Raw genomic sequence first — 16,655 nt, 5'->3', positions numbered from 1 at the left:
AAAACGAAACGAAATAAAAACTAAAATTCTAAATTATAATAACCCTGGCAGTGACACCACCATGGTTCCATTACATCATCTACCATCGTGTAAGACTTTTAAGAAAGTAACAATATTAAAATGAGAAAAAAGGAATAAAGTTATTTGTAAAATATAAACCCGCCTCTCATGTAAAAAGCCTTTATCTTCAGAGATAGGGAATCCAGATCCAGAAAGTAAAAACCTTGAGACAGTTTGGCTTTGGCCACTTTTGGCAATGAGTTCATTTACCTGACAGCTGATTAGAAGCACCTGTGGTGGCAGGGTTTTGACTTTCTGGACTTGGATTTGCCACCTCTGCTTCTTGTGCATATCAAAGTAATGGTCAAATGGTCCGCAGACAGCAACGTCTGAATATCCCCCCCCCAAACCATTGTTTCACTCAGTAGACCACTCACACCACACACATGAACTCCAGGCTCCGCCTCACATAATGCCACCAAAGAGAAGTTAAAAGTTCATCCCTTTTAGCTCTAATGTGTTCCTAATGGCTGCTTGTTTAGTTAATTCTCTGTGAACAAGCAGGCTTATTGTCCTGTTACTTTAAGCTAAACACATTTTCAACATGAAAGGCTTTACATCGCCCTCAGTGATCTTTTAGTGCAGAGCACTCAGCTGTCAACTCCATGATAGCACACAGGTCATCTGGTTTGTAAGCATCAAGTCTTTTAAGCCTACTATGAAAAATTACAAACCGAGCCAAGTAGTTTTTTTTCCCCATGTATTTATTTTTTTTTATTACTTAATAACTGCATACAATTTTGACTATAAAATGTTGTCCGGACGGCTCAGTTGTGAAAGTACAGTCCCTTCATTTAAATGCATTAAAGAGTACAAAAATAAAACATTTATATCACATTATTTTTTACATATGATGTGTCGAATGATCGACCAGCTGGCATCTCCCAGATTTGAAAAACAGTCATGTGAGTGAATTCATTCGTTAAAATGAACACAGATAGTGTAATATAAACATAGAAAAAGAGACTGGAAAAAAGTATGTGAGCATGTAAAAAAAAAAAAAAAAAAAGGAGCCCAGATATAAAGTGCATTGTGTCTGCAAGACAGTTGAACGCATGGCTTTATCGTCAACTGTTTTCATAATTACTACCGGTAATGTGATTTATGTTACAACTAACTGCTGTAAAAATGAGAATACATACAGTTCAAGTTGATAATTTTGGGGGGGATAAATGAGATTAATAAGGGTCTCTCTCTTTTTTTATGTTTGTAGTAGACACACCTTCACGATACCAGATCATTTCTTCTCCATTAAACCTGTATGGGGGCTCCAGATGTGAACTTCTTCTCAGTGAGTTACTAGACATGTTGGGGCTCACATTATGGCAACCGCAGCGTTGCTCAGGAAATGCTTGAGTCCTTAATTCCATTACAAAAACATCATAATTGGGACTTTTACTAGAATCCTGTATGTTATACTCAAGTCTGTGGGGTACCAATAGAAATTCCTAGGCGCCAATTAACTTGAAATATGGAGGTACATTTTGCCGAACCGCCTATGGTTATGTTTTGGGGCGCAACAGCACTTTACTGATGAAGTCAATGAACAAAAAAGTCTATACATTATAGCTAGGTGAGCAAACAGATATAATTGCACTTTCCACAAATAACATCTATTAAGTGATGGCAATGGTGGTGGTGATGATGATGCAATGATTCCATGCAAGAGACTGCAGCAGGGCAGCTCTGATAAGTGCTCCATAACATATCATTTTGATGACTACGCAACATATACAGCACATAATGAATTTATATAAACAGTATATGTATGTGATGTTGCTCCATATCCTCAATGATGGCTCAGAAGAATCTTAGTAAAAACTTTAGTTCACCTTCTTGGACTTTTTCATTCTGGAAGACAAAAAGAGAAAGAAGAGATGAACATAATGTTGACATAAAGCAATGAAGGTCTTTATGTTCAGATTAGGAAATATACCTTTTAGTATGAGGCAGTACAGTTCCACATCACGGTTTCAATCAATAATAAGGTTTTTTGTTTTTTTTTAAATAAACAGCGTAGACAGCTAGTTAATGTAATACAAGTATTAAATCGTGACTGGGTTTATAGCTCCTCCAATAGCCATATAAAGGGGACCAGTTTTTTTTCTAACTTTAAGAGAAACTTATTACACCGTAAAGATACTATATAATAGATGGACTATTTTTGAGCAAAAACTGGCCTTTCTCCAACAACCAGTCCCGCTTTCCATATTATTTGTCCACAGTGGCAACCCTTAGTGACTATTAAGTTTGCTACATATCACATTATTTCGGGTCATCACTCGTAGTTTAAGGCAATTTTTGCTCTTCTCATCAATTGACTCTTTACAGTCTTGCACTTTTTAATTTGTCTTACAGTGATGTGACAAAGAGTATACGTATACACAAAATGAGTTCAGTGACATCATACTTTTTTTCAAACTTATTCAAATTGATGCATAGAGAAAATCTTTGTCTTGTTTAAGTGCAACATTACAATCCATTGTGTGCATGTATGTATTATCACAGCAAGAGAACTTGTAAAGTCTCCTGCGGGACCATAATTGGAAACATCAGATCCATTGCAAACGAGTGCTGCCATACTTTCTACGCAAGCTGTGTTGTTATGCTGACGAGCGGTCACACCTCACCGGCGACACACACAAGCCTGAACTGCTCAAGCAGCTTTTGAAACAGACAGACTGCACCCGTTTTGTCCATCTGTCAGCAGGCACTCTGAAAGTCATCAACTGTGAGCACAGCAAAGCAGCCTTTAACTCTCCCGTCCATTGATATAAGTGACATATAGAAGAAGACCATGTGACATTAATTTTTGGGCGATGTTAAGATCCAAACACTAATTGTAACTTAAGGATGCAGATGTGCCTGCCAAATGTTGAGGTGACTGGAAATGATCAAATTCCGTTTGTGGGTGACAGTTGTCATGTACTAGCATGTTTTGACTTCATGTTCACCACGAAAACGGGACCGTTAAAAGGTGCTAATCTTACAACGGACCATTCAGTAGATTGGTATGCGCATTTGTTCTTTTGCATCCCAATCCTATTTACTTTAAATCTCTATAGTGGAGAGAAGCGAATTGAAAGGAAGAAGCAGACGGAGAAGTTTGACATAAGATGAAAGCACGTGGGGAGGCCAACTTACTTGTTGATGGCGTTCTTCAGGTACTGCTGCAGCCATCGGATTTCGGGGTTCACACACACCTCCTTGTTTGACTTCAGCTTGGCACTATTTACGAGAAAAGGAGCCCTCAGTGTGAGATGAAAGTGACGCATTGATATCAAACAATGAAAATTATCACCTTAGTGTTAGTTTAGCATAACACCCTTCTTCAAACATACCGGTATGCATTATTTGGGAAATGGCCCGATACTGTCACTGTAAATGTAACAAATTAACAATCAAGCCAAATTTTAGTATTTCCCTTTGCTTATGGTCCAAGTAAGCAAAGATTTTTGTATGTCTCTAAAAGATTATCCTGGGCGATGATCTGGGACCGTGGGGACAAAGGTTATCGTCAATATTTAGATTGCAAATCCATTTGTGTGTGTGTGTTCAAAGAAAGAAGCAAGAGCTAATAAGGAAGCAATCCGAAGCATACACTGTTGCCAGACACCATTAGAGGACAAAATGGTTGAGTTTATTGTCTGTGTGCCTCAAGAATCCTTCAACACTTTAAAAATCACCAACCGCAATGTAGCCACCAGCTAAGCTAACAGTTTTTGTCCCTGATCTGAATATATGACTGGATAGCCGATAGTCCATACATGCCCGTGCAAGCCATTGAAGCGATAGGGCGGCCAACTTGCTCCTCCCATCTCACAAGCAGACAACTGTATAAACTATACGAAATAGGTACAGATTAGACATATACAGCTCGTAGACAGTTAGTTTAGGCCCGGGGGTGGGATGGGTGGTTTGTGACGGGGTAGTCACTATTTTTTAACAAGTAAAAAATAATAATATGATTTAAAAAAAATAAAATAAAATAAAAATACAAAAAAAGGAGATGCTATGTGCTGCTCTGAAGACCCCCTTTTTCTTTTATCGCTTAGTTCCTTAGACCCCAATATTAGATTTGGCAGAGGTATCGTTTGTTGACTTACAGTACTTATTTATTACTTTAATAAAAAAAGTTTTCTTCCTGTAAACATCATTAAGCATATAATTTATACATGTATTTAAGGCAAGTTGTAAAATGTCTGAAGTCCTCTTGTTTATGATTAACAAATTTAAAACATCATAAAGCATGCTGTTTCTACTCAGTACTGTCTCAAATGTTCTCCAATATCGATGCTGTTAATGTATAGGATCGTATGCTGAGAAACGTTTTTTGGGAGGAGCAATATGGCGGCCTCGCGGCTTCAAAAGTCTTGGCCTATCGGCTATCCAGTCATATATTCAGATCAGTGGTTTTTGTAGTCTTTTATTTCTTCTTCTACCACTCTTTTGCCTTATTTGTATTTTGTGGCAGTCTGGATGCCCTGTTGCGCTATACTGCCTCTTTCAGGTCAGTCTTGGTATTGCGATACACTTCTGGTTTGGGGAGAAGACTCATAGCGATATGGTTGTGTGCATAGTGCAAGAGCCATTTGCATGTTCGCTTGAGTTTTTATAATTCATATCTTCCATATTCTTGTATCTTACCTTTTTCATTATTTCATAAATGTTATAATTATTCTTATTCCGTTACGACTAGGTTTATTTTTCACAAAAATCCAAACACACTTAAACTCATTAAAACACATCAAACACACGGAAACAAATAGTAAAAATAAAATCTATGTATGTAAAAAAAAAAAAAAAATCCTGTAGATTTTATAGTTTCTGTGTGTTAAAAATGTGCCCTGTTGTCAGCGAGTCTGTAAGCCGTAGCAAACAGCAGTTCCTGAGTGAGTGTTCATTGTGTTTGTTTTACTGTTCTGATCCCGATATTCTGTCTGTGTTCTGTTTTTTTTAGTGGCCTGATTCTGCTATAGGGAGGGCACAAACGATGAACAGCGATAAAGCAGGAGAAATAAATTTAATAGTTTTTCTTTTTTTCTGTTTGGTAAATTTTTTTTCTTGACTTCCATCACATGTGAAAGTAGCATTAACCCCCATGTTTATCTGTTCAATGCTAATAAATCACCTATAAAATGTGCCGAATATTTAGAATGCTAATCTTTGATTCTAAGGACGGCATTAGAAAACCAAAAGTTGTGCGGCCACGTTCCAGCTGACTGACACTTCCTCCCGCATGCCTCGGTGGGCTCGGTCTGCCCATGTGTAAAAGCGCGAGTGACAGAGGGGCGTGTGCACACACATGCATGCCCAACTCTTTTCTCCGCTCTGTCACCTCCTCAAGATTGATGGTGAGAAATGTTCAACAAGGAGGAACCCTATTAAAACTTTTTAAGAGCAGGGTATAAAACCTTTAATACATATAAGTCACTGTAGGGATAAAAAAAAAAAACACTCACATGACTTGGAAGGGGCAGTTGGGCGTATGGATGAAGCGGAGCTCTCGTATGTATCCCCTAGGGAGGCTGTTGACTGTTGAACGACAGTAGCATCTCTCCACTAGACTGATGGGCTTGGCTGTAGAGAACAAAAAAGAACAAGTATGAATGTCTGTTGAAATATATTCCCACAGACATCATAATAAAATTTATATATTTAAACAGTGGACCACACTGTAACCACTGACGTTTAGCAAGTGTTTCCCATGAAATCGATACAATTCGACTTAAAATATAAGATCAAGTGCAACTGGCTGGTGGTAGGAACCACAATGTGTCCCACTGGACATCTCTTGGATTTTCTCATGAATTCCACCATATAATTGAATCACTGTTAAAGAAAATAAATTCAATGTCTCTCTGGACGATAGACTATACATAGAACAACTGCAGTGTATTGTTTTACCTAGTTGACAAATTGATTCATAACATTTCATCAACCTCTAAATCAGGGCTAGGAAAAGTTTTGCGCTTTGGACAGATGTGCCAGGCTCTTCATAGATCAAGTACAAGAAAATGATGTGTATGGAAGTAGTTCATGTTCTTTCTATACATTTTCCAAACCACATATACTGGATTATATTCCAAAAGGCGGACTACACCATACTACTATACCATTGGTCGCTAGTCAATCTCAGGGCACAAACAGAGACAGACAACCATTTACTCTCACATGTATTCTGTCACTGAGTGCAAACTGCCTGCAGCAAAGTAAAGCAAATTTAATGACTGGCAGTTTGTTTTAATAACAAGATCCTTCATTCTTATTTTTAAAATTTGACTTTATATAATCCATTTAATTATAATTATTTACTAACTCAATACGATTTGTTAAATGTCCATGTTAAATTTAATTTTAATTTTTATTTTTACAATAAATAAATTTACCAATTATTCAATTAATAAAAGGACAAAAAATGAAACGTTAAACATATATTTACAAACAACTTAAAGAAAAAAAACACTGCTAAAATATGCAATAAATATTGCAGGACTTTTGATAATGCAAATTCTCAGTGGGCCGGATTACAGAATACAGCAGCCTTATGTGTTCTAAATCTATTGACAATAACGCAAACGGGCATCACAGTTATTATTCATTTTGGTCTGTGCTGATATTGCCAAAACTTTTCTAAACATGCCAAATGTGAATAGCAGTTGTAGATGAGCTGCCCATGGCACATCAAATTGGACATCAAGTAAAAAAATTACTAATAAAAGCCACAATATTATAAGAAAAATTGTATATTTTTTAAGGAAAAAGAAAAGTCATAATTGTATGAGAATAAATTTAGAGTATAGGATGAAATTTGAATTCATTGGAAACCAAATGCACTTTCATACTGTATCTCCAAATCATTGACAAAATATTTCAAACATTTTATCAAATGAATCTGCTAGAATGTGTTAAATAAAACAACAACAATAATAATAATAATAATAATAATAATAATGAGATTGGCTGTTAACCAGTTCAGGGTGTACCCCACCTACTGCCCGAAGTCGTCTGGGCTAGGCTCCAGTGCCCCCCGTGACGCTTGTGAGGACAAGCGGTTAAGAAAATGAATGGATGGATAATAATAATAATGAACAGTTTTGCAGCAGACAAACAATTATGAATCCAATTTATCCTAGAGGCATAGCAATAAAGCCCCATTACACTAGAAAATATTAGATGGCAATAAATCAATTTTTTGCATATCCTGTGCGCTCTCTCAGGGGTTGGAGCCAATCCCAGATTACCTTTGTAACAGCCTGCCTCCAATATGATGCATATTACTCATGATATCGTGTGATATAATATCATATAAAATCTTTACTAGACCCAAATGAGCAGTATTTGCATGCAATCAATTGCATTTAAACATATTGACTATAAAGCGTAAATAGTTTATAAGGCACACAAATGCAAAATCAAGCCTTTATGAATAGAAAGTCTGAGTGGTGGTTCCATGATGGATGTATGGTTATACAGCTCAAACCTCTTGTGCAAACTGTGGTCACGGTTGATTCATGACGAAAAATAAACGAGGATCTCTTCAGGAAACCAGAACCAACGTGTTTAAGACATTTTGTCATTAAAACGGGCAAAAAAAGCGACATATTACACGCTGAAAAAAACACAGATGTGGAGAGGGTACTTGAGGGTGGAGATAACGCCCCATGCTAATTATTTTTACACCTGATCCCACATTTGCACGTGAAAGACCGCGCAGATTTCTGATGTCGCCATGCAGACTAGCTGATGCCGTTTCTATAATTCTGGCTCATTTGGGACTAATTAAAGCGTAAACAACGTGGAAAAACAAATAAACACGTTGATCTGCATAGCGCCAGGGAACTTTCCACAGTCATGAACCACACACAGAGGCGCGTAAACCTCCTGGCAATTTACGCACGACAAAAAAAAAAAAAAACAAGAGAGAGAGAACTCAAGAAAGCCAAACATGCTTTAAGTCAACTAATGCAATGCTACTAAACATTATTGTACTTTGTGCTGCTTTTCTTGGAAATTTGTTATCACTTAATGCACAATTCTAACGTTTCTACCGAACTGAAATTTGAATCAAAATCAATTTTTACACGTATATTACCTTTAAAAAGTGTCCGTGAAAATCACACTTATACATGCACACACATTTGAGCAATAAATGAACCATAAACAGTGCAAATTGCATTCATACCTTGCGAAACGGACACATTTGCCAGCAGTGTGAGCGCAGCCACGACTGCGAGTAACTTCACGTCCATCGTGGATCACTGTCACCGGTACTTGGTCCTGGTCAGAGTAAATCCAGAGGAGTTGTGAAGGATCAGGCGGCAGCTGCGTGCAGTTAAATTGCGCATCAGTCTGGAGTTTCGCTTCCAGAGAGAGAGAGAGAGAGAGAGAGAGAGAGAGAGAGAGAGAGAGAGAGAGAGAGAATGCATTTCCGGTTGAGTCGTCTGAATAAAATCGAACTCAAGCCACTCAAGACGTTACTTGGCAGTGGACGCCATTTTATTGAGGGAGTGTAAAACGCAAATTTCTAACAGACATATATGACAACAACATACATGTTTACAGGCATGGCAATTAGTTACTCTTTTTCTTATTTTGGTAGTAGATAAGGATATTTCCGGTAGCCGCGTGCTATACACACGCTAACTTTACACACTTGACGTATTTTGGTACAGTGCCCAGTCCATGGTGTACCCCGTTTTTCACCCAAAGTCAGCCAGGATAGACTCCAGCTCTCTCCAACAATCAATCCTGGTGACAAGCATCACAGAAAATAGATGGATGATCCATTACAAATGTCATAATTTTAGGGGAATAAATTAGAAACATTTTAGAGCAAATGTGATTATGAAGAAAAAAACACACTTTTAAAGACAACGATATCCCTACAAGAACGATGTCCTGTATTGCTACTATAATGATAAAGTCCTATCACGTAAACTATGTCAGCACTTTACAAACTGAGTCGAGTCATAATATTAGAGGTCAAAAAGTAATTTCCGAGGAACAAATTGTAATCCATAATAAAATAATTATTTATTATGAAAAAATGAAATACTAAAAGCTAAAAGAGATTACATGAAACCATAATTTATTGAGGAAAATTATATGAGAATGAGTCATAAATATGATATAAAAGTCATCAACACTGATATGCATTCTGCTAAATACAAAGCTTTTTAGGCTGAAAGGTGAACACAACACACCGCAAAAAGGAGTGTAGAAAATTTAAGAAAAAAAAAAGTAAAATAAGAAAATGATTACTTCAAATAAGCTAAATTATCAGCCAACAGAACAAGAACATTTTACTTAAATTTACCTGTAAGATTTTGAAAAATAAGAAAATAATACTAGGCCCATATCAACCACTGCGGTCTTGAAAATAGTATTTTCAGACTAAAAACAAGTAATGTCGACTTTTTTCAAGCTGTAATAAAGAACTATTTTCTTAAAATACATGAGTATTTATATTTTTACACATGAATAACTTAGCCTGAGTGTCAAGTAGGGAGGTAACAGGTCATGTTCTAGCCAATAATTGAACCCACAACCTTCAAGTCCGAGGGTAGGCACTCTACCACTAGACCACTGAGCTGGTACTGGAAGAGGGAAAAAGGAGCTTAGTAAATATAACGAAATGAACCATATTGCACTCGTCTGTTTTCATACTTGTATTTTTTTCCATTTATCTTATTTTTTCCCATTGATCTTATTACTAGATTATGCAAAATCTTAAAATAAGAAAACTCATAAAACCCCAGTTCAAGGCCTTTGATGTTGGTTAGTTGTCATCTTAAAATGTGGGAAATGCTTGTTTTAATCTTCACATTACTTCAAACTGGCTGTTAACACTTAATGCCAAGACTGCTTGATCAAATAAGATAATTAAGTAATAAGTATCTTAAAATAAGCACAATGATCTTGCCTGACAATTTCATTTTAAGTAAAAATAACATGTCAAATAAAAATAAGTAGATTTAGGTTAAATTTATGAAAATATATCTTACTTAAGATTTTAGTTTTTGCAGTGCATGTTTCCAACATGTATGTTGAGAAAAAACAGGAGACATTTTGACGCGCAAGTTTGTTTTTAGTCATGGTTTGTCTTGTCTCTGGGTCTTCATTAGGCCAAATTAATTTAAAGTTAACCGTGTAACTGGAACCGATTCACATGAAGGTGAAGTGTTCGGTTACATTGCGCAACTGTCTCGAAAAATAGACAAGAGGGATGAAGAAAAAACACCCGTGCTGCAACGCAAACACGAACCCCCAGATTGTATGCATAAGGGAGCACAGCTACTCTCTGTTTGAGGGAATCTCTAAACAATTTCTTCGACACAGCCTGCTGAACACTTCAGATAAAAAAGTCTGTCTGTGTGTGTGTGCGTGTGTGTGTGTGTGTTGCGGCTGCCAGTATCATTAGAGTGTTTAACAGGTTGCAGATGCGAAGACTGTTTCCAGACATTTGACTTTCATCTTCAGAGCAAACACTCCAGAGTATACTGTACATGTGGGCTTGTGTATAACGTTAATAAAATGTCTGTGTTGAGTTTATTCCTAATGGAGAGATCTGGGATCAAAATATAAATGAGTTTTGGCTTTTGAGTTAGTTTCACATTGAGGAGTCCAATGCTGCCAAAACTGGAGCACACAACGCAAATCATGTAGCCACAAGGCGGTTTGCAATGTCAATCTAACACTGCATCGCTCAAATTAAACAAGTCGGATTTTTGGATTTAAATTTGGATGACGGCAGTGTAAATAGAAAAAAGACGCATGGAATAGGATTTCTTCAGATCAGAATCAGAATTTGTGTGTACAAATCAAATGTGTTTTGGATATGTGCCAATTTGTGTGTAGCATCAACGTACATTTCAGATATTAATGCGAGATTGATGTAATCAAAATACACAGATTGGAGACCATTTTAAAACCGGATCTGGCCAACAACACAAAGAAACTCCACTGTAAGTTTACACTACAGCAAAAGCAGACAAATAACCAAAATCTTTTCTGATTGCATCCAGTAGAGCCATGTGGAGGTTATCCTCATTTAGATCAATGGAGGAAGAGTCAGTCCAAGTAAACTAAAATATTTGGATTATTTACATTACGTGCATGCAAGTTGTTCAAGTGTTCTGTTAGTTTTAACAGCCGTATCGTTCTATACGTATAATTTACAGGGAAATAGACAGATCATGGAATGATAGCAAAAACAAACAAACAAACAAAAACACTAAATCAGAATTGGTCACTTGACTTGTAGTCTAAATCTATTTCAATAGACCAAGAATAATGCTGCAAATAAAGATTACTAGAGTTGTTTTTAATAGTATAATTAATTGAGAAGTATCAAACTGTCCAGTAGAATAAAACTTGCAACACAAAATTTGTGCGTGTCTTTGAGCGGGACAGTTTGAGGTTTTCAGGGACATTTTGGATTTCAAACTCGGAAGAAGCCAAGGCGACCAGTGAGATGGTGAGGATGAACACACAAGCGGCATCAGCTGACAGTTGAATGGACACGTGTTGACTTATCTCACAGGCTAGAAAGCTGCAGACGTGTGAAAGAGGCGGATTTTAAAAAATGAGACAGAAGGAAGACATATTAAACACTTGACCGCTTTGCCAGGCCTTCACTGCAGCCACCTTCACTTGCTGCTAGTTTATCTTTATTAAGTCAAAAGCATGCTCGACTTTAAAACCCATCCATCAGCTGACTTTTAACACTAGATTCACTGTACGCACGAGCATAAATGTTTGTATTCCTTTCTCAAGAACGTACAACGAGATGTCCGAATATTTGCTACATAGCAAGATTTACTTTCTATTGTTGGGGTGAATGGATTGCGTTCCGTTACATAAGCTGCACGTTGAAGCGTCTTCCCGGTATTAAACACTCACGTCTTCTCTCACTGTCAGGGTCTTGTGTAAATAGTTTAATAATCTCTTTAAAAGGGAAAGCGCAGTGCAAATGTGGTTGTGTAACAACATACTGTATTTGCTCACTGTGAATCCTTTATTAGTGCCACTAACAGCTGAGGTCATTGTATTTGCCTCCGTTTCTATAAATTGTTTGCAATTATGACTGGATTTGGACAACATTTGATTGAAATTGCTGACCGTATAACTTCAGAATGGTACAAAGATTATTTTCATAATTTTATATTATTTTTGTACGCAAAAACAGTTTGTAAGTGCTTTGACTTGTTTTGCGCCATTGAACTGTCACTCAAAATAGCGTTAGCGATTTCAAAGAATTTCAATTATGAAGTATTTGGCGTTGTTTGATGGCATGATATAATATAGTATTTGTCTTTAAATAAGACAGGATTGTCGGTGCCAATGCGGTTGTGTGTTTCGGGAGGTCTCACTCTAGGGGTCCATCTCCTGTTCTTTGCATCAGCCAGGCAGTCTTGCTGTACTTTAGATGCAGCACCATCAGACTGCTTCTGGATCCAAGTGTAAAACACATGTTGATTTTCTATCTGGCCGTCAAAGCAGCAGCTGTTCCAAGGAATTTGTTTGTAGGACCTGAGAAATCTTGAGTTTATTGAAGGTTTATCTGGGCCAATTCGGAGAGACTTTTTCTCTTAAACACAGTTTCCACTGACATTTTCAAGACTTCATGAATAGGGGATGTTTCCATGGCAGTGGCTAAAAGATGGAATCTAAAAAAGAAAGTGTTTAAACTTTTCGAAAAATGTTTCACATTCAGACAGCATTGTCAAAATCAGCCCCATTTACAGGAGCCTACACAAATAAAATAAAAAAGAAGTGAAATATACATGCCAAAAGAGTAGTAAAGTAACAACAGCATGTGTGCCAACTGATTGACATCCCAGGTCTTTTCTGAAACGGTTGCCTGCATACAGCTATGTATGGATTTAAAACTTGATTTATGCAAGTATGTGACTCTGCTAGACACATTAGCAGTGTAGTAATGGAACTATAAATAAACTTTTTTTTTTTTTTTTTGCTGCAGAAGCATTTACATCATAAAAGCTACAAGATCTGTGGCCGACCATGTTTGTTTTGGCCGTGATGCACACACATGAACACACCCAGCAAACAAGATAACCATTTGAACCACTTTTAGGGTGCCTTTTTTGAAAAACTTAAAAATGCAGTTGTCATGTAAATAAACAGCCGAAACGACATCCATTGTAATTTAAATGTTATCAGTTTTTAGTTATTTGACAGTCTATAAATAATCTATCTGCCATTTGCCATGCTGCAACGCCAATAAACTGCTGAACATTTTTTAACTCCTGAGAAGAGAGAGTGGATGAGTCCGGGGGTGGCTCTATATGGATGGGTGGACGTATTATGGCGGAGTGACCAGTTTCCACAGGTCAGACTGTGCTTTGCGAGCGTACATGCAACCAGTCTCAACGGGGGGCCAGCCAGTCCTCCATTGAGGCTTTGGGGGCTGAGGGCCTGCTGGCTGAGCCTTTGTCTGGTTTCCTCTCCATTCTCCAGAAAGTCACGAGCCTTCCACCTTCACGTCACCATATGGACCACCTCAATGGCCTATCCACTCACTAGTTAGCAATTGATGTTGAAACAAAAGAGAAACAATGACTCGGATAATAGCTTTATAGACATCCAAAATGCAGCAAGGCAGACTTCATTATGCAAAGCACATATTCCAGGGCAGCCATCAAGAAAATCCCTGAGACACCTCAACTTTTGGCGGTTTGGGGAGTTTGAATAGACTTCATTTGAAGTACAGACTTGTGATATATGGTTGGCATGCAGACTTTCAAAAGGCAAGGAATGCTTTGCTGTACAGTATATCTTCTTGAGCTTGCCATTCTATTGCAGAAGGTTTTGCAATGGTTCACACAGGGTCTGCCATACATCCTCACAGCATTTACAAAGGTTAAATAGAAAGACTTGAAGGCTTTTTGGCAACGCTGACAAGAACTTATATTGGAGACGTTTCATGCAACAAATGATTCCATTTACACAGATGCTGCGTTTATACACACCAAAAGCTGAAATCGATACAGACTGTCACGTAAGGTGCGGAGTTTGGACGGAGAAACTCATCATCACAAGGAACATAGCAACTGCATAACAAGTGAAACTTAATCGTCATAAGGGATATAGCAACTGCATAGGAACTACAAAATAAAAGTGATAAGAAGAGAGAAGTGAATAGTACAGGGCCGCAGTAGGTGCCTAGCAAATTACAACTTATTTGCGATAAACAACACAGCAACAGCATAGCAACTACAAAATAAGGATTACTAGACAAAACATTGTGACTGTTACAGGACCATAGCAACTGCATAGCAACTGACAACTTTATCATCACAAGGAACTTAGCAACTGCATGGAAACTGACAAATGGACCTTACACTCTTCGTTCTCAGGACATCTACAGTAGTGACTGCCCCTACTGTCAGGACACAGAAAGGAAAGATGGCTTTTCAGTATCGAGCACCTACAGATGGGAATTCTTTACAAAAGACAATTCAACTTCCAGATCTCATAAATTTGTCTCAGTTTGATGCAATTTTAAAGGACCTGGAAATGAAGTCATTAACCTGTTGCTGTTTTTGATTGTTTCAACTGTACGTAACACGTTATGTTGCGCCTCTTGGCCAGGACTCCCTTGAAAAAGAGATCTGCGGATCTCAATGGGATTTTCCTGGTTAAATAATGGTTAAATAAAATAAAATAAACGTATTCATCATACGTGATATAGCAAATGCATCTACATGCAACTACAAAATAAGAATTGGACAATAAAAAAGAGTGACTATTACAGGACTATACCAACCGCATAGTAACTGACAACTTCATCATCCCAAAGAACATAGCTACATAGCAATTGACTAGTTAATAATCACAAGGGAGCAACTACAAACTAAGAGTGACTAGATAAAAAAATGACTATTACAATACCACAGCAACAGCATAGCAACTGACAATGGCATCATCACAAAGAACATAGCAACTGACAACTTCATCATCATAATGGGCATAGTAACTGCATAGCAACTACGAAATAAGAGTGACTAGGCATAATAAGAGTGACAAACACATTCCCATCAAGACCATAACTACACGATGACCCCATGACCCAAACAAAACATAGTCATAACACAAACACAATGTTTAATTCATCATTTAAATCTTAAAAAGGGCACTAGAACACAACTGCTGTCTTTCATTGTGAAGTCTTTTGGCTGCACTTTCGTCATTGCATATGCAAAAAGTTGATATTTTTTGGCCATTGCATCAGCCCTGCTACATTTGTGGAATTAAACTTGTGTGGTGCAGCAACATGTGGAGCCTGTTAATATTCCAGCATTCATTTATTGCTTTGTGTCAGTGATGCGTAACATGTGCTGTCAGAACCATCGATCCCGGTTTGTCATCAAGCTGATATGTGGCCAGGCCAAGTTCCTGCGAGATACTTAAACAGGTGAAGCAGTGCCAGAAACAGCTGAAAGCCCCAAAGACATAAATCCCGTCATAGCCTTTGCTACTTAGGTAAGTAAACAGACACAAACAGGAATAACATTCATCGGAAGCAGTACAAACGTAGCCTAATGTCGGTCTAATGAGTTATTATCTTATCAATGAATTAAAAATATGCAGTGTGGGTGCTATTAATCTTTGTCTTTAAGAAAAAACCATGATGCATCAGTTCGTCACACCTTTTCCATGAATATGAGCAATGATAATGTATCCTGGCTCTTATTTCTGGCTCAAGAGACCATCACTAAATGTGTATCAATGTTAACAATAATAGATGTGGGAAAATGATAATGTGCATATTGTTTGCTGTCTGTGTCCAATTCCCTGAAAGCTCAACTTGCATTCTGGAATTCATATTAAAAGCTCATCAAAGGCTGCTTTTAAGATAATCCTCTGTGTGATTCCTGTCAGGGAGGAACTCGCAGCTCGGATGCACACTGATCGTCCATCATGGAGTCGTTACAAGGTGCAGAAAGCATTTTGCTCCCCAATTTAGCCACCCTTTCCCTTTGTCGCCCTTGTTTTGGGGCAACCCCCGAGGCCTTTCTATTCTCAGTCCTCTGCTGAGCCGTAACAAAACAGCTGCTGTCTCTTTACAACTTTTCCATGACCAGGTCACAACATAAAACACTGGAAGGGGCATTTAAAGTGAGAGTTGAAGCTACAGCTGTCAGTCAAAATGACAGAAAGGTTTAACATGAAAGACGCTAGCAAGAAAATAAAGGCTGTTATTAGGGGGATGCTCATCTGGAGCTGCAATCAAATTCTAATTAATCAGAAGAAGGAAATGACAAAGGCGAGATATTGTTACATGCTATTAATCCTGATGGACTGCTTTTGAAGTCTCCTAGTCAGGAAATGTAAGATTTTTCATGGTGCAGATACTTTTAGAGTGTTTTTTTTTTAAATAATTACGCATGGCGGTGCATAGACACCTTGAACAACTTAACCTGTGTTGTTGTAAAATGACAACGATGAATCAATAACACACAACCTGTGTAGGAAGTGAGCGGCCTATGTTTGCTTCATGTGTTGACATTGTGACCTAGGGTTGCTTGTGCTACTTCTGGTATCTTTAATGGGGTGTGTAATCCCGGCGG

At 37.7% G+C, this 16,655-nt stretch overlaps 1 protein-coding gene across 1 annotated transcript; it reads right to left on the bottom strand.

The window, feature by feature from the left end:
• Nucleotides 1-758: 758 nt before the first annotated feature.
• On the bottom strand, nt 759-8,396 carry cxcl12a (chemokine (C-X-C motif) ligand 12a (stromal cell-derived factor 1)). The gene is made up of 4 exons (XM_077581958.1): nt 8,246-8,396; nt 5,523-5,640; nt 3,205-3,288; nt 759-1,911 (listed from the first exon to the last, which is right to left on the bottom strand). Exons 1-4 carry the CDS (start codon nt 8,310-8,312, stop codon nt 1,884-1,886), a joined length of 297 nt encoding a protein of 98 aa, XP_077438084.1. The 5' UTR covers nt 8,313-8,396; the 3' UTR covers nt 759-1,883.
• Nucleotides 8,397-16,655: the final 8,259 nt, after the last annotated feature.

The sequence above is a fragment of the Vanacampus margaritifer genome, chromosome 12, assembly GCF_051991255.1.
Source record: "Vanacampus margaritifer isolate UIUO_Vmar chromosome 12, RoL_Vmar_1.0, whole genome shotgun sequence".
NCBI classification, from domain to species: domain Eukaryota; kingdom Metazoa; phylum Chordata; class Actinopteri; order Syngnathiformes; family Syngnathidae; genus Vanacampus; species Vanacampus margaritifer.
This window is presented reverse-complemented; position numbering and strand designations above follow the sequence as displayed.